Source organism: Peromyscus eremicus, chromosome 16_21, assembly GCF_949786415.1.
Source record: "Peromyscus eremicus chromosome 16_21, PerEre_H2_v1, whole genome shotgun sequence".
NCBI classification, from domain to species: domain Eukaryota; kingdom Metazoa; phylum Chordata; class Mammalia; order Rodentia; family Cricetidae; genus Peromyscus; species Peromyscus eremicus.
The window spans coordinates 26,204,536-26,225,241 of NC_081432.1; the positions used below are offsets into that span (position 1 = coordinate 26,204,536).

General features: G+C 46.8%; 1 protein-coding gene across 2 annotated transcripts; it reads right to left on the reverse strand.

Moving 5' to 3' along the window:
• Positions 1-1,348: 1,348 nt before the first annotated feature.
• On the reverse strand, positions 1,349-20,099 carry Pla2g12b (phospholipase A2 group XIIB). Of its 2 annotated transcripts, none has more exons than XM_059244111.1 (4): positions 19,889-20,099; positions 10,953-11,041; positions 6,631-6,796; positions 1,349-1,467 (listed from the first exon to the last, which is right to left on the reverse strand). In XM_059244111.1, the coding sequence occupies exons 1-4, from the start codon at positions 20,097-20,099 to the stop codon at positions 1,349-1,351; spliced, it is 585 nt and encodes a 194-aa protein (XP_059100094.1). The 2 variants fall into 2 exon arrangements, with proteins under 2 accessions (XP_059100094.1, XP_059100093.1); XM_059244110.1 differs by having other exon boundaries at positions 1,349-1,470.
• Positions 20,100-20,706: the final 607 nt, after the last annotated feature.

Below are 20,706 nucleotides of genomic sequence, written 5' to 3' on the forward strand. Positions count from 1 at the left end.
TGCAGGTGCTCAATAAGTTTTATTGAAATAAATATCATAAACTACAAAGATAAATGTTATCTGCGGTTGAATACTGCTCCTTGATATTCCAGTTAACTCCTGACTTTATAAGATGATCAGCGAAGATTTCTTTTTCTTTCTCAAAGCGGTTGCAATGAACAGTTCCTTCGTTTTCTCTTTAATTACCATGTGGGGGGCTGACAATTCTGGTTGAACTTAATGAATTTAGGAAGAAAGGAAGTAGGAATTTGGGGTCAGAGAACAGAAATGCTTCTCTACAAATGGTCAGTGGTGACTATTTCAGACTTTGGGATCTTTTACTCTCTGTCATACCTCTCTTTCTCTGATGTTACAGGGTCAGAGCAGCTTTAAACAAATAGAAACAAACATAAAAAAGTGACCGTGGCTGTGTTCTCAATGGCCACACAAAACAGCGGGCCTTGGACTGAAGCTGGCCTGTGTGACTTTGTTGGTCCAGATTGGTGGCCTTCTCAGGGCAACAGGACACCTACAGAGTGTCATAGGTGGCCCAGGAACAGCAAACAGAGTCTTGGCTGCCTCCATTTAGAGGGTCCACACGAACTCCTAATCCATGGTCAGTACTGAGGGCCACAATTTAGGGACTGGCCTGTCACTCCCTGTCAGCTGCAAGCATGTCTTCTAGCCCTAACCAGACCCATCTCAGATCTTCAAATGACTCTCACACAGCTACGAGTCTGAGCATACCAACCAGGGCAGACCAAACATACCACCTGAGGCAGGCTACTGGAGGGAGAAATGGAACCTCGGGGACCTATTCCAGCCCACCTTCATCTGCCAGGCCTCCGCTCTCCCACCTGTTGTCTCTCGAGCCCCCCGGGAGAATCCTCATTGGCAGAACTTACCAGGCCAGATTCTGTTCTCGTTAAGCGAAATAGAACTATCGGTGAGAACGGAATTCATTCATCTCTCTTCACGTTTTCTAAAAAGCGCACTTTATTAAATGTGAGGTGCTCACTGGCAACTGAAACATGGGCCAGAGGAAAGTCACTGTCTCCCAAATGTTTGGGCTTCCCTAGATTTCGCTTGTGACTATCGTGATCGGATCTAGGAATGGCGCGGTATCTGCTTGCGGTTCTGAGAACTGAATTTCCAGGCTCGTGAGTCTTGACTGGGAGACCAGTGTTAGAGGGGACAGTCTTCAGCCTCTGCATCTCTTTTCCTTAACTTTCCTCAAAGGACGAGGCTTGCTGTCTCCCTTCTCCAGCCCATAGTCTCCAAAGGGTTGGAAGAAAGGACGGCCCTTCCGTCCACCGCCATCTCTGAAACGGAGTCGTGGTGTCACTCAAAGCCCAGAAGAACTGCGTCTTCATAACTCTTCTTTCTCCTCCTCCGCACAGATGCAAGCTGCCCGCTGACTGTTCATAAAGGGTCGGCAGCCCAGGGTCCACACGGTGTTGAACACAGTGTCGGCCAGAGAATCACAGGCTGCTTGAAAAAGACAAACGGAGACAGAAGGTCAGCAGACGCCACCCCATAGCATGTGAGGCAGCACATTTCCCGGGTGATCCCCAGAGGATGACAGACAGAACACAGAAGTGAGAGGACCAGCATACCTTTAAGAGAGGCGCTTTCAGAAAAGCCCCTCTTCGGTCCCTGGGGAAAGTCATTGAAATCCCACACCACCGTGATTTTAGAATACTCACTCAGACTATACTACTGTGTTTCCCATAGCTTGCCCCGCTCAAGTGTGGGGTACACAATCATTTCCTGCTTGAAGAATATGTGTATGAGAGACAGGCTCATTCTCTTGGGTGCCAGAGATAAACAGAAAACAATACATCATCCCCCAACTCGAGGATCTCATAGTTTGGGCCAAGAGGAGGAGCAGGCAAACAGGACAGTGGCTAATTATACTCCACTATGAAGACAGTAACCATAAGGTGGCTGGGAACTCGCTGAAAGGTTCCTGTCCCTTGGGAGAAGAGGCTCTGAGGGAAGGCATCCCAGGGAAAGACCTCTGGCTCACTAGCATAAGGGACACCATGACATGCCAGGAAATTTAGACAACTTAGAGGAAATGGAAATTCCATGCTGAACTGACTCAATAAAATAGAAAATGGAAATAGTGCTAGTCCCCCAAAAATACATCTCTCAAGGAAATCCACTTCCCTGTTGCTTCAAGGGAATTTTTGCTAGATATTTAAAGAACTAACAGCAATCCCTTCTAAATGCTTCCAGAAATTAGGATTATGTCTTTCATTTTATGAGGTCAATATTATGTTGATAACAAAAATCAGATAAACCAGAGGAATAATAAACCACTCATAGGTATTTCTCGTGACTAAACGTAACATCTTCAACAGATACCAGTCAACTAGGCTCAGAAACACATAAGAGGATTCCCACCATGCCCACATGGCGCTTATCCTAAGAATGCAAGCTGGTTTAACACACTAAAATCAGTATAGCCTATGACCTACCAATACAATAAAAGCCATAAGCCACATTCTGCAGAAAGACTCCAACCCCTTTCCATGACAGAAACGCTCAACAACCCAGGAGGATGACTTCCACACCTGCCAGGGGTCACCTAGGAAGACGCAGGGCCAGTCTCGTGTTCAGAGCTAAGCTGATTCCTCTTCCCTGCAGGACAGGGAGAAGATGCAAGGATATGCAGTCCTAACACTCCTGTGGGGAATTTAAAGTTCTAGCCAGAAAGGCATTCAAATTACAGTGGGAAAGGATGTGCTGGTGACATCTTATGTAAAGACTCAGAGATGCACTGAAAATCTATCAGAACTAATCAGTTAATTCAGCCAGGTCGCAGGATAAATCAATAGGCAGAAACCAACCGATTGTCTTTCTGTATAGCATCAATAAATCATCTGTCAAGAAAATTAAAAGGGCAGGAGAAAGGGCCCAGGGGGTAAAAGCCCCTGCCTGACATAGCCTGAGTTTGTCCCTGGAGCCCATGTGAAAAAGCTGGAGTCAGGAGTGGTGGCATACACCTTCAACCCCAGCCAGGTGTATCACTGAGTTCGAGGCCAGCCTGGTCTACATAGCGAGTTCCAGTCCAGCCAGGGCTGCACAGTGAGACCCTGTCTGTAGCAAACACAAGCAGAGACAACAGCTGGAGCAGTGGCTTACAGCATCATTTCAGCTTTCCTAGAACGAGGTGAGAGGCAAGCGCAGGAGAATCGCCGGGGACACCGACACTAGAAAGTTGTCCCGAGACCTTCACATGGTCTTCGTGATGAACACACATGTGAAAAATAAGACAAGGGCTGGAGAGATGGCTCAGCGGTTAAGAGCACTGACTGCTCTTCCAGAGGACCTGGGTTCAGTTCCCAGCACCCACATGGCAGCTCACAACTGTCTGTAACTCCAAGATCTGACACCCTCACACAGACATACATGCAGGCAAAACACCAATAGCATAAAATAAAAATATATTAGGTAAAACAAATTAAAATTTTAAAAAGAAAATGAAGAAAACAGTTCCATTTACTGTAACATCACAAAGGAATGACCAAACAAAGTGCAAGACCTATACTATGAACGTGGTAACACTGTGGGAAGAAATGAATGGAGAGATAAGCAAATAGAAAGACATTCATATTCTTGTACCGGAAAATATAATTTTGTAAAAGTGGCAATATTGGAATTTATCCACAGACTCAAACAAAGCTCTGAGAATGACACCTGCCATTTCTTGTAGAAATTAACAAGCCAATCCTGAAAATCCATAGAAATGACAGGAATCTAGTGTCTGGAGAGATCTGGATGAAGAGCAAGTCAAGCACACATCTTATCTTCCAGATTCACTGCTACGCTTTGGAGCTAGGGACACAGGGCTGTCCCAACTCCTGCTGGCACAGGTCAGTGGAATAGAATCAGGTCAAAAGTCGCCAGACCACTGTTTACAGTTTAATGTGGGTAAGAATGGTATTTCCTACAACAGTACTAAATCAGCTGTGGTACCCACACAATGAAAGTGGACCCCATTCTCACACCATCTACAAATGATCCGCAAAATAGATCACAACCCTACACCAAAAGCTAAGATAATAAAACTCTTAGAAGAAAAGATCAGTAGGTGCTTTTGACCTTGGGCAGGTAAAAGCTTTGTTACCACATAAGACAGCAAAACACCATTGATGAAAATTAATAAATTGAACTTACTCAAAATTCAAACTTTCTGGGCCTCAGAATAATAACACCGAGTAGAAGCTGCTGTAGTGGTGCCCACCTGTATCTCCAGACCAAGGAGACTGAGGCAGGAGGATCTGGGAGTTTGACATCATCCTGGGCTACATGGAGACCCTGTCTCAAAGTGGGGCAGTGAATACTTGTAAATCATTCATCTGACAAAGGACAAGAAACAAAGGACTCTCTGAACTCAATGTCAAAAGCAAATAAAAAAGCCAGGCGGTGCTGACACATGCCTTTAGTCCCAGCACTCGGGAGGCAGAGGCAGGTAGATCTCGGTGAGTTCGAGGCCAGCCTAGTCTACAAAGTGAGTTCCAGGACCGCCAGGACTGTTACACAGAGAAACATTGTCTCAAAGAAAAAAAAAAAAAAAGCAAATAAAAAAGGTAATGAACCTGGATAGACACATCTCATAAGCACGTATATGTTCAACATCATCAGTTGTCAGGGAGATACTCAAGAATCCGTGACAAAAATGATAATGAATGTTGACAAGGATGTGAAGAAACTGGAGGTTTGGGGGGGATATAATATGGTACAGCTGTTTAGGAAGACAATTTTTCAGGTTATCCAACAATTCAACATATATTAACCATATAATCCATCAATTTCTTATATATGTATATATGTGCAAAAGAATGAAAACATGGTTCCTGCAGATATTCATATGTCAGTGTTCATGGTAGCAGTATTAATGCCAAAGCCAGCCCAAATATCAGTCAATGGACAGATAAAGATGACATGGGAAGACACACAGTGGACTATTATTCGGCAATAAAGAGGAATGACCTTCCAGTACGTTCTACATCAGTGGTTCTCAATCTGTGGATTGAGACCCCTTTGGGAGTCAAATGACCCTTTCATAGGGTTTGCCTAAGACCATTGGAAAACATGAATATTTATATTTTGATTCATAACAGCAGCAAAATTATAGTTACGAAGTAACAAAAATAATTTTGTGGTTGTGGGGGTTACCACAATCTGAGGAACTGTATTAAAGGGTCACAGCATTAGGAAGGTTGAGAACCACTGTTACACAGCATAGATAAATGAAAGAAAATGGTCACAGAGATCCATGTATTTTGATTCCATTATATAAAAAGTCTAGAATAGGCAAATCAATAGAGGTAGAAATTAGACTGATAGTTGCCTTGGGCTGAGCAAGAGGAGTTGGAGGGAAATGGCTATGAGATTTCTTTGGGAGATGATGAATATGGGGTTGAGCGTGCGACTCTGTAGACGTATTCAACTAGTATTTGAAAGAGCTAAATCATACGTAAAACACATCTCAGATACACTGTCTGAGTACCACCAACACATACTCAGAATGTTTCATGCAGAAGGAACTTAAGGGTGGAAAGCCCGGGCCTTCAACCCTGTTAGATTTCAGTGTGGGGGTCTGAAGGGAGATCTGGACATCTGAATGATGCTAAGGAGGTCGCCTAGGGCCGACCTAGAAAGAGCTGTGCAAGCCGAACTCCAGAGTTTTATTTAGTCTATAGGGAAAAAAAATTTTTTCAAGTGGCTTCAACTGTAGGCAGAGGTTGTCAGATTTAGGTGATATTAAAATGTAGTTGGTCCCAGGGGTTGGCCCTCACTTGGAAAGAACATAAAAACGGAATTTACAGTAACCTGGCCAGTGGGAGAGCGATAAGATACTTAGCAAGGAAAGATCAATAGGACATTGGCCTAGAGCGGTCACCTGACCTGAAGCTACACCAACAACAGTTCTTTCCTACCCTTTGTGGACACAGGATAGAGTTCTCCCTTTTACAAGGCCCAATTCATTACCCATATTCCCATATTCTAGACACGGTTCTATGAGCCACATCCAAGATTGCTCCCACAGTTGGTATCTCTGTGGCTCACAGGACCCTGGTTTTCAACCTTTCCCATCTGGGAGCTTTGAACGTTAATACCAGGTTATCATGTTCTGGCGTCAGAAGTGGAGAGATTAAAACCTTTTGGACCGTAAATTAGGAAAAAGAAATTACAGAGTTGGAGCTGGGTGCTCAGTAGTTAGGCAGGGTTGAAAAATAATTATCCGGAAGCCCACAGAAAGCTGGAAACACACAGAAGAGGATTTTAAAGTTCCTACCCAGAGTGAAAGCAAATATGAAAAGGGGCTTTAGCCAAACCACGTGGTCCTATAGAGAGGGACTACTGAGTGGAAAGTTATTTGACAGGGGCGTGGACGCTTTTTCTCCAGTCTTAAAGGAAAGGTTTTTATTCCGTGGAAGCGTTGCTGTGGCCTTTTCCAGCAGGGAAGGTGCCAGCAGTACGTGGACAGCAAAACCTTTCATGAAACAGTGCCTGGACTCTCCCTCTGCCTTTCCAGCACGTTCTGACCATCTCTCCCCGTAAAGGGCGCCCTGGCTCCCAGTGTGAAGACAGGAGCAAAACTCCCTGCCACCGGGGAAGTGTCCTTAAGAGCCCTACCTTCCACGTTGGAGACGAAGCCGAGGCTCCGCTTGAGGTCGGAGCAGATGGAGTGGAGACACCATCGGAATTTCGCATCACAGCGGTACTTGTTGGCACCACAGGTGTCGTAGCAGACGTCCAGCTGGTTGCAGCACTTGGTCATCGCCGGGATGCCCAGGTCCATCTGGAAAAGGGAAGCAGGAGAGCGCCACGTTTAGACCCAGGACCTGAGGCAACCCTGCCCACCTCACTATGAACTAGCCAATTCTCAAGGGTGTGCCACACATTAGATTCGTTCAGACACACCAAGGACTCGGAAGAAGCAGCTCCGAGTCATTGGATGCTGAATTTTGATGTTGTTATTAGCTTCATATGTGACTCTAGCCTATGTTTTTTTTTTCATCTTTCCTTTTGTGAGATTAGTTTATTTTCAAATCCACAGCCAGATGTGGTATGAAAACAGAAACCAGAGGGGCGATCGAGATGATGGCAGGGCACCAGGAGATTCACATGTGGTTCAAACCTTACGTTTGGGCCTGAGAGTCTGCTGAGGAAAAAGATTCTGTGACTACTCTGAACAATTCAGCCTCAAGTAACTGGGGCATGGCTGGCATTTCAAGGACCTGTCATCTCTAGCACTATTTTAAGGGTGTATGTGAGTTGGGGAGAAAAATGGGGTGCAGGATATTAAGTGCCCAACCACGAGAGGAATGACGTCAGAGCACAGCATGGCACGCACTAAGCATCCTGTAAACAGCTGTACCAACTGTGGCATATGATGGGAGAGCATCACACAGTTAGGACACAGGGATTGTGGGGACAGTGGAAGACTGAGAGCTTCATGAGAAATGAGGGTACATAGACCTGGGATGTGACTCATCCGGGAGAGTGCTTGCCTAACGTGCATGAAGCCTTGAGTTTTATCCACAGAACTGCATAAACCAGGCCTGGCAACCTGTATCCCAGCATTTGTGAGGCAGAGGCAGGAGTTTAAAGTCATCCTCAGGCTACATTTCAAGCTTGAGGCTAGCCTGGACTACATAAGCCCCTGTCTTAAAAGAAGGAAGAGGAAGAAGAGGAGATATAATAAAATTCAAGTAGACTCAGAGCAGAAAGAGAGAATGAGCAGGTTAACAAGTGAGTTTATTTAGTGTGTCAAAGGTTTTAGCAGGAAACATACATGAATACATAGGCAGGCAAGCATGTGTGTGCATGGAAAAAGCTTTGCCGGCCTTAGAGTCTGGTTCACTGGCAGTACCTGAAGTACCAAGTTTGAGTCTCAGCACCACATAACAAAACTTACTTGCCAAATTGATAAATAGCTTTGCCTTCTGAGTTAGAGTTACCACATAATCCTGAGCAAGGAGGAGATAGTTTCAAAAAATAAAAACATGGGTATGTGCACACTCGGTGGTGTGTGAGCTCATTCAGTGGTGCATGAGAGCATTTAGTGATGCATGAGCCCATTCAGTGGTGCATGAGAGCGTTCAGTGATGCATCATTCAGCAATGCATAAGTGCATTCAGTGGTGCATGAGAGCATTCAGTGATGCATGAGCCCATTCAGTGGTGCACGAGTGCATTCAGTGGTGCATGAGTGCATTCAGTGGTGCACACTCGGTGGTGTGTGAGCTCATTCAGTGATGCATTAGCCCATTCAGTGGTACATGAGAGCATTCAGTGGTGCATGAGAGCATTCAGTGGTGCGTGAGTGCATTCAGTGATGCATGAGTGCATTCAGTGGTGCATGAGTGCATTCAGTGATGCATGAGTGCATTCAGTGGTGCATGAGCCCATTCAGTGGTGCATGAGTGCATTCAGTGGTGCACACTCGGTGGTGTGTGAGCTCATTCAGTGATGCATGAGAGCATTCAGTGATGCATGAGCCCATTCAGTGGTACATGAGAGCATTCAGTGATGCATGAGTGCATTCAGTGATGCATGAGTGCATTCAGTGGTGCACAAGTGCATTCAGTGGTGCATTAGCCCATTTAGTGATTCATGAGAGCATTCAGTGGTGCATGAACACATTCAGTGGTGCAGGAGAGCACTTGGTGGTGCAGGAGAGCATTCAGTAGTGCATGAGCCCATTTAGTGATGCAGGAGAGCATTCAGTGGTGTAGGAGATCACAGAGCAGGTGAGCTTAGTGCTAGGGAGGGCATCTTAGACACCTTTGCAGTTTCCTGATAATCTGGGCTTGGTTTCTTGCTTGCTAGTTTTTCCAAACAGGTTCTTATGTAGCTCAGGCTGGCCACAGACTCATTATGGCCTTGAGTGAATCCTCCTGCCTCCACACCTGGCTTTGGGAGCTGGGATGTGGATGGGAGATGGTGAAATCTGCTTTCAGGGGATGGGTGAGGAGTGTCATCAGTGATTAGAGAGCCTCTCCACCTAGTGCCTTTCAGGTCCTCTTACTAATCCAAGGCACATAACAAGGACTCCACTGTTTAAAATGCCCTTAAGCAAAGCAAAACAACAACAAAATCACATTAAAGACAGCCCAGCTCTTTAGATGGGGCACAGACTGGGTACAGTCTTGATAGGCTGTCTGATGCCTGAGGTGAAGGATTCTGTCTGACCACACTACAACAAGGCAGCTGCCCATAGCTAAAGTGTAATGACTACCACTCCACTGGATTGCATGGGAGAGTCCTGAACTACTTCTAAACAGTGTGAATCCATTTGTTGGTTTGTTGGTTTGTTTTTTTTAAATGGTTTCACTGTGTAGCTCTGGCTGGCCTTGAACTCACAAAGATCCACCCCCTTCTACCCCTTGAGTGCTGGCATTAAAGGCATGCACCACCTCTGTACTGCATTAACTGGTTGATTGATTGATTGATTGATTGATTGATTGATTGATTTTGGAAGCACTGGGGACTGAACTCAAGGCCTTGCTCACACACATGACATAATGCAAACACACATACACACACAGGACACAATTCAATATCATAACTGATGTACCTGTAGCTACATTTTATATGAAACCTCTCTTCTAAAGGGCAGGTCAAAGGCAACCTATGAATTCTCTCTCTCTCTCTCTCTCTCTCTCTCTCTCTCTCTCTCTCTCTCTCTCTCTCTCTCTCTCGTGTGTGTTTGTGTGTGTGTGTGTGTGTGAGCTTTTGAATGGAAGCCAGAGGACAACCTCAGCTATTATTTCCCAGGTGCCAATACTTGTGTTGTGTGTTTGTTTGTTTTAAGTCAGGGTGCATCTTTGGAACTTTCCAAGTAGATTAGTTTGCTGCCTAGGGAGCCCTAGGCACCTGGCTGTACTGACATTACAAGCAAGTGTCACCATGACCAGACTTTTTATTGTGGGGTCTGGGGACCGAACTCAGGTTCTCTTGGTTGCAAGGCAAGCGCTTGCTGACTGAGCTATCACCCAACCCAACCCCTAACTTTTGAGACAGAGTCTCGTGTAGCCCAGGCTGGCCTCAGATTCACTGTGTAGTCAAAGATGACCTTGAACTTCTGAGCTTCCTGTTTCAACCTCTGGAATGCCAGAATTACAGGCATGTACCACTACACCTAGTTTATGTGGCACTACCTAAGGGCTTCATGCATCTGGGGCAAGCACTCTACAAAACCCAGACCCTCCCAAGAAACTTTCAAGGAGATCAAGTCATCGCTCGCTCCTAGAAGAAGCCGACAGTCTGAGAAAGCGTCAGCGGTGTGCTAACAAATCTCAGTAAACAGCAGCTGCGTCAAACTCCAGACTCTGCTGATCTGATACTTTGAACAGGAAGTCTGCCTGCAGAAGTCAGCCAATATAACAATCAGTTCTTTCTGGCCAGTACCAGCCGCTCCAGTCCATCGCGGGAATGAATTACCAGCTTAAATAAGTCAACGTCATCTAGTCATCTTTACATTGTATCTTGATGCCATAAATCGTAGCCAATGCTTATAGAGGTGATTTTGAAGTTCCCGAATACCAGAAGCTTAGCTGAGGGACAGCAGTCTTTGAGAGAAAGAACTCAAGTGTCTGCCTTGAGAGAAAGAACTCAAGTGTCTCCCTTCCCCTAGTCTTGTTTAAAATACCAAATCACACTGCTTGAGTGGATTCCATAAATGATCGCTTCCATCAGTGATCGTAGCTCTTGGATTGCTCATACTCGAAAACACATCAATCAAGAAGGTAATAATAGCCGGGCGGTGGTGGCGCACGCCTTTAATCCCAGCACTCGGGAGGCAGAGCCAGGTGGATCTCTGTGAGTTCGAGGCCAGCCTGGGCTACCAAGTGAGTTCCAGGAAAGGCGCAAAGCTACACAGAGAAACCCTGTCTCGAAAAACAAAAAAAAAACAACAACAACAAAAAAGAAGGTAATAATAGTGGTACATACACTTCCTGGTACCTTGATGCCCAGGAAATAGGAACCGCAACCATTGGGCTCCTGAGGTTTGTAGCCAGGTCTGGGCATTGGCGCCTTTCCTAGCAGGAAGAAAAGAGAAAAGTAGAAGAAATATTTAGAAGTCAAACATTTGACATTCATTCATCAAACAAAAATTTCCTAAAAGCGCATTCCATTTTTCCTTTAAATATCACTGTCCCCCATAAGATATTCACATTAGATTGGTAATGAGGAGGAGGTCACCAAAAATTCCACTTCACCCTTTTACAAACTGAACTATCTCCTCCAGACAGTGTGGGGCCACACCCCACAATTCAGAGCAGCACAGTCTGGTCACACACGGACAGAATCGGTGTCATGCTTTGCCATCAAAGAGATTGACTCTTTACTGAAGGAAGCTTAGGGAGTCTTGGCAGGTGTAGACCGAGCATCACTGACCACAGAACAAAACAAACACCCGGTGTTCAGAAACTCGGAGGAGACAGTCTGGATGCTTTGACTTGCTCATGGAGCTTGAGAATCATTTTAAGATCTTGCAAATGTGTCAAAGGAGCTAGTTCAATTGTACTGGGGGCGGGGAGGAGTCATCACATAACCTTGACCTGACTGCTTCCTGTTGTGACAGAGCAGAAGGAACCTCTGCCACACGCTCCTGTCTCCATGAGCTCGGCCATGCCTTCCTTGCCACAGGGAACTGCCAATCCCTCTGAGACCGTGAGCCAAGATAAGTCCTCCCGGTTTAAATTGTTTCTCTAGGGTGTGTATGGCAGAGATGAGCCGTACTGGAGGAGTAGGATTTCTGGGTCGTGTGATGACCCTGTGTTTAATTTTTTGAGGACCCCACACACACACTGTTTTCCCTAACAGCAGTACTATCCTTCATTCTAAGCAGCAATGCTCAATGGTTCCAACCTCCCCACATCCTTATTCTTTACTACAGGGAAACTAGAAGGGGGATCTCTCCTTTTCCTGCTTCCTGGGAAACTTGCAGTTGCTGTATACATACTTTCTTTGCCCCACTCACCTTCTTTTTTTCTTCCTGGGCTGGTATTTCCTTTCTAGCCTTCATATATCTCCATACGTACTAATCTCCCTTTCATATTTTACTTTTTCTCTCTCCTGAATTCTGGCATGCCTTATCAAATATATTTTCTGGGTCTAATTTAAAATACTGAATTATGTTGTTCCATTTACTAATTTTCTTTAGATGGACTAATCTGTTTAATTGACCCATTGAAGTTTTTCTTTCACAAGTGATATTTTTCATTTGAATTCTATTGATTCCTTCCTCCAGGCTTGAGCATTCACTTTTCATTAGGTTTTTGTTTGTAAAACTATACTTTCTGCTTATTCAATAATTTGAAATATTACATTATGACTTCTAGTCCTTGGGGATGCTGATTCTCAGTTTGTTTTGGTTATGTTTGGGCTTTGGTTTGGGTTTGGTTTTTTTGTTTTTTGTTTTGTTTTGTTTTTTGAGCCAGGGTCTCACTATATATAACCCAGGCCAGGCTGGCCTTGAACCCAGAATCCTTTTGCCTTAACCTCCTGAATGCTGGGACCATAGGCATGTGCCACCATTGATGGCTAATTGTCACATTTTAAATGCTGATTGACTTTTTCCCATGGTAGATTATTGATATGGAATGTAATTTTTTTTTAATAAGAACTATTTAAAACAAAAAGATTTATTTTAGGGCAAGAGAGATGCTCAGTGGTAAAGAGCACAAACTGCTCTTGCAGAGGACTCAGGTTTGGTTCCCAGCACCCAAATCGTGTGACTTCCAACAATCTGTAACTCTAGCTCCAGGGGATTCAACACCCTCTGCTGGCCTCTGCAGGCACTACATTCAAGTGCACATACCTCACAAATACACATACATATAATTTTTTTAAAAAAAAATTAAAACATTTCTTTTGTTTTTAATTATGTGTATGTGTGTGGCTCTGTGAAGGGGTATGTGCACGTGCATGCTGATGTCTGTGGAGACCAGAGGTTTGGGACATGCTGGGAGCTGGAGATACAGGCAGGTAAGGGTACCATTAACTATTGAGCCATATCCCCGCCCCCTCAGTTCTTGTGTCCCGGGTGTATAGCTACAGATCAGCCATCAGTCGCTTTTGGTGGCGATTGTTCTAGAACTGTAGCAGGGCCTCGAGTACTGTAAGAGTGTGCTCTGCCACTGATCTATGCTCCATCCCTCCACAAATGCTTTTACCATGACCACGAAAGTCTCAAGCTAGTTAAATCCTTACAGTCACTGTTCAGCTCGGGGCTCCTCAGGCTGCAGTTAAATACTGGGTAAACAGTGATCATTTCCTGTGTATGAAGTGTGCTTGGGTTGGAAATGTTTCAGGTAGACACTCTTCACCTTCATCACTAAGTAGATGGGAGCATCTAGATTCTTACTTGTAATATTGGGGTTGAGACTGTGTAATCTCTTTGTACATGTGGGTGAGTTCATGTGTGTGTGTGTGTGTGTGCGTGTGTATGTGTGTGGTATGTGCATGTGGAGTGTATGGAATGTGGGGTGTGTGTGTGTGTGTGTGTGTGTGTGTGTGTGTGGTGTGTTCGGTGTGCTGTGTGTGGTGCTGTGGGTGGAGTGTGTGGTGTGTAATGTGGTGTGTGTGGTGTGGAGAGTGGTGTGTGTGTGGTGTGTATGTATGTGTAGTGCGGTGTGTGTGGTGTGTGTTTGGTGTGCAGTATGTGGTGCTGTGGGTGGAGTGTGTAATGTGGTGTGTGTGGTGTGGAGAGTAGGTGTGTGTGTGGTGTGGTGTGTAGTGTGGTGTGTGTGGTGTGTGTGCGGTATATATGTGTGGGTGTGTGTTATCATGTGAGAGGAGGTGCCTGTAATTCACCCGTTTCCGCCCTGCCGTGTGGGATTAGAAGCACACACCACCAGGCCCGGGTGTGTGCCTCTGGCCCCTTTCACGCAGGTGCTTTCCCACACGTGCTGGGATCTGAACCCGGGTCTTCATAACCAGGTGTTCACGCTTGTACGGCAGCACTTAGAGCATGGCACTGCCTCCCACGCTCTGAGATTGTGAACAACTTCTGTGGAAATGAAGACACTCAAGTCCTTGCAGCTGTTCAGGTTCTTCAGGTGCAGGCTACCTGTCCTCTCTCTGACACTAGACAGCCCTGACCTCGGTTCCAAGCTCCTGTCTGCTCTCAGGCCCAAGTCCGGGATCCCCCAGCGTCTGCTTCTGCCCGCCATTATCTTCTCATGCTCTCTTCATTTTTTTTTTTTTAAAGATTTATTCATTCTGTATACAATGTTCTGTCTGCATATTTGTCTTCACACCAGAAGAGGGCACCAGATCTCATTCTAGATGGTTGTGAGCCACCAAGCTGTTGCTGGGAATTGAACTCAGGACCTCTGGAAGAGCAATCAATGCTCTTAACCTCTGAGCCATCTCTCCAGCCCTCTCTTCATTTCTGAAGATTTCTCTCTGTCTCTCTGTCTCTGTCTCTGTCTCTGTCTCTGTCTCTCTGTCTCTGTCTCTCTGTCTCCGTCTCTCTCTCTCTCTGTCTCTCTCTCTCTGTCTCTCTCTCTGTCTCTCTCTCTGTCTCTCTCTCTGTCTCTCTGTCTCTCTCTGTATCTCTCTCTGTCTCTCTCTCTGTCTCTCTCTGTCTCTCTGTCTCTCTCTGTCTCTCTCTGTATCTCTCTGTATCTCTCTCTCTCTGTCTCTCTCTCTCTGTCTCTCTCTCTCAAGTTTATTTATTATATATACAGTGTTCTTCCTGTACACCAGAAGAGGGCAGCAGATGTTGCAGATGGTTGTGAGCCACCATGTGGTTGCTGGGAATTGAACTCAGGACCTCTGGAAGAGCAGCCAGTGCTCTTAACCTCTGAGCCATTTCTCCAGTCCCTGAAGATTTCTCTTATCATTCTGCCGCGCGTGTGTGTGTGTGTGTGTGTGTGTGTGTGTGTGTGTGTGTGTGTGAGAGAGAGAGAGAGAGAGAGAGAGAGAGAGAGAGAGAGAGAGAGAGAGAAAGTGTGTTGTGTGTATGTGTGAGCATGAGTATGTGTAGGGGTGGGTGAGAGAGGGTAGTGTGTGTGTGTGAGTGAGCGTGAGTGAGTATGTGTGGGTGGCTGAGAGAGGGTGGTGTGTGGGTGTGTGAGTGTATCACAATGGGGAACAGAATCTGATATCACTAATTGAGTCACATGGGCAAACAATTGAGCTGTGTGATATAATTCAATGTGGTTGTCTCCTAAGATTAGGGGGGTCTTTTACCTGTTCTTCAGATTGTCCCTTTTCAAGTGTTCTACACAAGTTACCTTTTTGTATATCAGAGAAAACTTAAAGAGACTAATGTCTGAATTCACAGACAATGCGTTTTTTAACTTTTCTTAAGTTGTTTCTTATTGTATATGTGTGGGTGCTCTGTCTGCATGTATGTGTGTCTATATACCACATGTATGCCCAGTGCCCTTGGAGACCAGTTACAGATGATTGTGAACCATCCTGTGGGTCCTGGGAATTGAACCTCGGTCCTCTGGGAGAACAGCAAGTGTTGCTCTTAACCTCTGAGCCATCTCTCCAGCCCCCGAAGGCATCTTTTTAATGAGTGCTGGAGAAGGTGCTTGCTGCAGATGCTGGTCATTTCCCAAGTCACCCCTGGTCTTTTTGCACTTAAGAAACCACAGAGGAGAAATCTCTGTGCCAGTTTGAAAGATGATGGACCGGCCATCCTGCCTGCAGTCCTGGTGAGGCAGGGTTGGGTATGAACTGCAGGAAGCTACTTCGGAGAGAGAGTTTTATTGGAAGTGACAGCTAAATCTAGGCAGAGATAACACACCCTAGCCTCGAGCTGTGCTTTCTGGCTTGACGCTCTGAGCCTAGGCATCAGCAACAAGCTACGTTGACATGGAGATTCATTTCCTGGTGTGGTTGACAAGTTGAAACTCTAGTTCCTTGGCAAATGGTAACTCCACTGGCTGCCAGCCTTTTGTAACCTGCCAACTAGGAATGGGCTTCATCTATTTTAATGATCGGAGGCGGGAATCAAAACAAGAATAATATTTTATGACGTGTGAAAATGATATGAAATTCAAATTTTAGTGCCCATAAAGAAGTTTTATTGGGCACAGCCACACTCATTTATTATGCATCAGCTGTGGCTGTTTCCACAGGAAAAGAAATCAGAGAATATTGCTACGGTCTTGAACTGAGGATGCTTTTCTAATCAAGATGCAAAAGTCAGAGGCCATAAAGAGCTTGACAAGTTTGATCTCATAAAACGCCAAACCTTCTAAACAAAGTTGACATCATGAAACACTTGAGAGACTTCGGGAGGGAGGTTCAGGGAAGAGTGAGCCCCGACACGCAACAACGCCGCCTCCAGCCACGAGTCCTGTGCTCTTGGCCAACATTTCTCCTCTCTCATTTCGGTCAATAAAAAGACTGGGAGAAAGGTAGATCACAGATCACAGAATGTCTCTTGTGGAGGGTGAGGCTGTCCTCACAACGCTGGTTCCCCTGAGGGGCCGGCGAGGGCACTGTGCACATACTCCTGGCAACCTCCAGGAGTGCCCAAATGAGCAGCGAGTTGATGGGAGGCACAGCAAAATAGTGTCCATTCCATCAACACATAGACTTTTCATGTCAAGCACCAAAATAGATTAAGTTGCTTCCTGATTCAACTTGTCTTGGTCTACCTAGTCCCATATCTGTTTAACTACCCAGAGCCCCAAATCCTGGGACCACCTTCTTCAGCAAACTGGGAGACCCATCACCCCAGCACCGAGACAACCTGTTGGCGCCTAAATCTGTGGGTGTTTTTTCTTTTCACGGGCTTCTGAGAATCCAGTGAAAGCTGTAAGAAAGTCCTTTGTGAGGAAAGTAGGCAAACTCACAAGTGGGTTGAGTTCTGTGAAATTTCAGACAGATAAAACCATCTCTAGAGAACACAAAAATGGGAATGGGGCTCAGGTGGTACAGTGCTTGCCCACCTGGATCCTTGGATTTGAGCACCAGTACTCAGTGAGTAAGCCTGGGCTTGTTGGCCTGTGTTTATAATCTCAGTAGGAGATTGGAGGAGGTGGAGTCAAGGGGATCGAAATTCAAGGTCATCCTTGGTTACATAGAAAGTTTGAAGCTCGCCTGGATTATAGGAGACACAAATATTTAAAAAGGTAGAGATTTGCTAGTGTGAAAAGCTTTGGAACCGCAGCAGGAGTAATGGTGGAGCCGAGACAACAGAGGAACAGGGAGAATGGATTTGCAAACTGTGCAGCTAATAAATAACTGAAAAAAGAAAACTAAAAACTAAGAACAGAACTGCTACGCAAGCCAGCAACCCCACTTCTGGTATATATCCAACAGAATTGAAGAGAAACAGGGTATAGAAAGCCTGAGAGGAGGGGTGATTGAGAAAAAGGAGATCTTGGTCTAGGGGCTCATAGAAGGAGTAAGTTTTAGTAATCTGCTGTACAGATGATCACAGCTAATGACAATGTGCTGCATATTTCTATTATGATTTGAACCTAAAATGTTCCATGAGAACTGGGGAGAAGCCTCAGTGGGTAAGGATGCTTGGTGTGCAGCATCAGGACCTGAGGGCAAATCTGTAGCATCTATGCAAAAAGCTGGGCACGGCTGCTCATGCACCTGTAACCCCAGGGCTGTAAGAATTCAGAGACAGGATGGCTGTGACTTCCTGGACTGCCAGCCTAGCTCCACATTCAGTGAGAGAACTGTCTCCAGGAACAAGGCAAAGCATGATCATTCAAGACATGGATGTCCTCCTCTGGCCTCCATGCATATATATGAGTATGTACACACACACACACACACACACACACACACACACACACACACACACACAGCTCCCCACAGGTTCAGGTTTTGAGTGTCAGTTTTCTGGCTGATAATAGTGTCTGGGGAAGATGAGAGAGGGTCTGTGTGTCAGAAGTTGCTGTCCAGGATCAGGCCTTAGATACACCCAGCCTGGCTATCTCTGATTCCCAACATTGCCTGGTGAATCAGCCTCCACTTCAAGCTCCCTCCACCCATACATAGTTCCTCCTCAGCCTTGCCTTCCCCCTCGATAAGCAGAGATCTCTGGAATCCTGAGGAGAAACATAAGCCCTTCCTCCCTTGATTATTTCCAGCAAGCGTCTCCACACAGCTGTAGGCAAAGCAACACACTCTGAGCACCACCGAAAGAATAGACTTTTAACAGTCTCACGACAAATAGAAGGAAAGTTGGTAAGAGCCAGTGGATGTGATAATCAGCTGATAAACCTTTCCACAACGGATCAAAGCACCAGGTTTTCTCCATAGATATCCACTATTATTTTTGTTGATTTAAAATTTTTTTAAAAGATTGATGTTTAAGCATCCTTTCTGGGGGAGGTGGGCTGAGAGGAGACCTCAGGGGTCTCACTATGTAGCCAGGCTGGCCTGGAACTCGACCTGTCCTGTCTCAGCCTCCCCAGTAGCCGAGATTGGATGGGGAGTCGACTGGCCCTTCCCAGTCAGAGGCTGTCCAACCAAAATCGGCTCAAGTCTCTTGATGCCATTGCTAGAGAAGGAAGAACAGGGTTGGGTTCACAATTTGACAAGAAGCCCTGGCGTTGGATGTTTGCTAAACCTTGGGTATTATTGACAACTGTCTGTGTTGATTCAAATGGCAGGTATTAACCCTTTGCTGCCTCTTCAGGGGAAACTAGGCGGTTTACTGAGGTGATGGGGCCTCTGCATTTATGCACCCAGCTTTGGGTAAATATGAGGCTGAGGGGCCCAGGATTTGACTCCGTAACGTTTTCCTGGTGAGCTGAAGCACGGTTTTGCAGGTGCCTCAGTGACATTAAGCCTACTGAGAACAATGCTTTGGTTTAACCATTATCTCCTGGTTGGCCGCTCTTAGTAAGCAAGGACGCCATTCTTCTCTCCCCAAAGATGAGGGCCAGAGGTGCAGGCCATGCAGCATGTACGTCCCAGCTGTTCTGAGTGTCTCTGGAAAGCTAGTGCTGTCCGCTGAGAAAGTGTTCCCCAAGCGTGTTTCCCCGCTAGGCTAAATAGACTTGGCATTTCCACCTGCGAGCCTCCTGCGGGGCATTTGCATAAACCAAATTCAGAGGCGTGTGCTGCGTGCTCGTGAAGAGCATTTGAAGGCCCAGGTGCAGCTCAGTGGTGGACCACACACTTGGCAAGTAGCCCTGAGTTAAAATTCCCAGCAAGGCTTTTCAGCTGCTGTGGGAGCTGCCAGACCCAGGCAGGGGCTCGGCTCCCGGCCTCTTTAGGAGAGCGAAGGCCAAACTAGCCAGCCTCCTGCCTAGCTCCTGTGCAAGCTGGCTTTGCAAGTCGCCCAAGGTAGGCATGGGTGCCCAACCCAGTTCCCAACTCTGCCTCTGGTGTCTAGCTCTGGGATCCCTGGTGGGCAGCAGTGATGTCTGAGGCTACTGAGTGGGTCAGGGTTGGGACCCCTCCCTCGGGAGAGTCTAGGCAAATCGCTGCCAGTCAGAGGTCTGCGGCGGAAAGAGTCCTTTCGGGCTTCTAGGATTCGGAGGAGTTGTTTGAAGGCAGGCAAAATCTCCACAATTGAACACCAGGTTCAATTTCCTTCCCTAAGAGCATCTCAGAGACCTCGAGGTCCCTCTCACCATGCCCTCCTGTTCCACACTGCTAACTACCTTCTCTTAAGGCCCAGCCTCCCAGCAAACTCATAAAGGGCCTCTGCGAGGACTCCCAGGAGGCTGAGTGGGCCTTGAGTTTCAGATCAATCATAATCGATCGGGAGGGTCGAGATCCCAAATGTCACCCCAGGCTCCTCGTAGGAATTTGTTGTCTGCGTGGATTTCCGATGTCACTACACCTGATTCGCTCAGTCTGGCAACCTGGCCTACCCGGTGTAGGACAGATGTGACCCAACCCCCCTCCCCCATCCCCCCAGAGTAGGCACCCGGGGTACTCACCATATCGGCACCGGTACTGGCAGACTCCGTTCTTGCCTCCCAGCAGCTCCATGAAGGAATCCACGTAGCTGTTGACCGACTCGAAGCTGCCCCGCAGGTGCCGAAGGCCCCAGTCCGAGTAAGACTCCTCTCCCTTGGGGCTGGGGTCGCTCTGAGCCAGGCTGCCCGCCAGGCCAAGCCACAGGAGGAAGAAGCCGCAGGGCAGCTTCATCCTGCACGCCAGTAGGACGCTGCGCTCGTCCCCCCCACCCCAGCCAGGGTCCCAGGAAGCCTGGGGACACACACAGCCCCGTGCCTGGGCTTATCGGAACAGTCAGCCTGTGTTCCCCAGAGGTGGACTTTAAACACAGCCATGGAGGCCGGGAGCAGATCCCAGCGATTAGAGAGGGCAAAGGTAAGACCGTGGGAGGGCCTGGATGAGGATGGCCCATGAGGGGACTTCCTGGTGGACCCCGAAGAGCTGGAGGGCATGATCTCACTCTGGGAATGGGGGAAGCGATCCCCGGGATCCTCCTGCATACTTGCGCTCCCCAGGCTTCTTGACTACAGAGCTTGTCCCAAGACCCAGCCACACCCCTAAGCCACTTCCTCCTCCACACCTGTCCTGAGGAGGCTGAGAAGGGTGTGTGCAAGGCTCAGGCAGCCTGACTTGGGGTCACCTTCACCAACAGACAGGTTGCCAGAACCTAAACTCTTAAGTGCGTCTCAACGAGAGTTCAGGTATTGAGCCCACTGTGTGCCTGGGTCCCTCCTTGTCTCTAACTCAAATCCTTCCATCTGGTCCAGGTCCTGATATCCTCCCAGGGAATCTGCAGGCT

Coding starts and splice junctions, on each gene's coding strand:
- Pla2g12b (XM_059244110.1), bottom strand. CDS start 20,099: ATGAAGCTGCCCTGCGGCTTCTTCCTCCTGTGGCTTGGCCTGGCGGGC. Junction 11,042..19,888: donor CCAGTACCGGTGCCGATATG/GTGAGTACCCCG, acceptor TCTTCCTGCTAG/GAAAGGCGCCAATGCCCAGA. Junction 6,797..10,952: donor GCATCAAGGTACCAGGAAGT/GTATGTACCACT, acceptor TCCCTTTTCCAG/ATGGACCTGGGCATCCCGGC.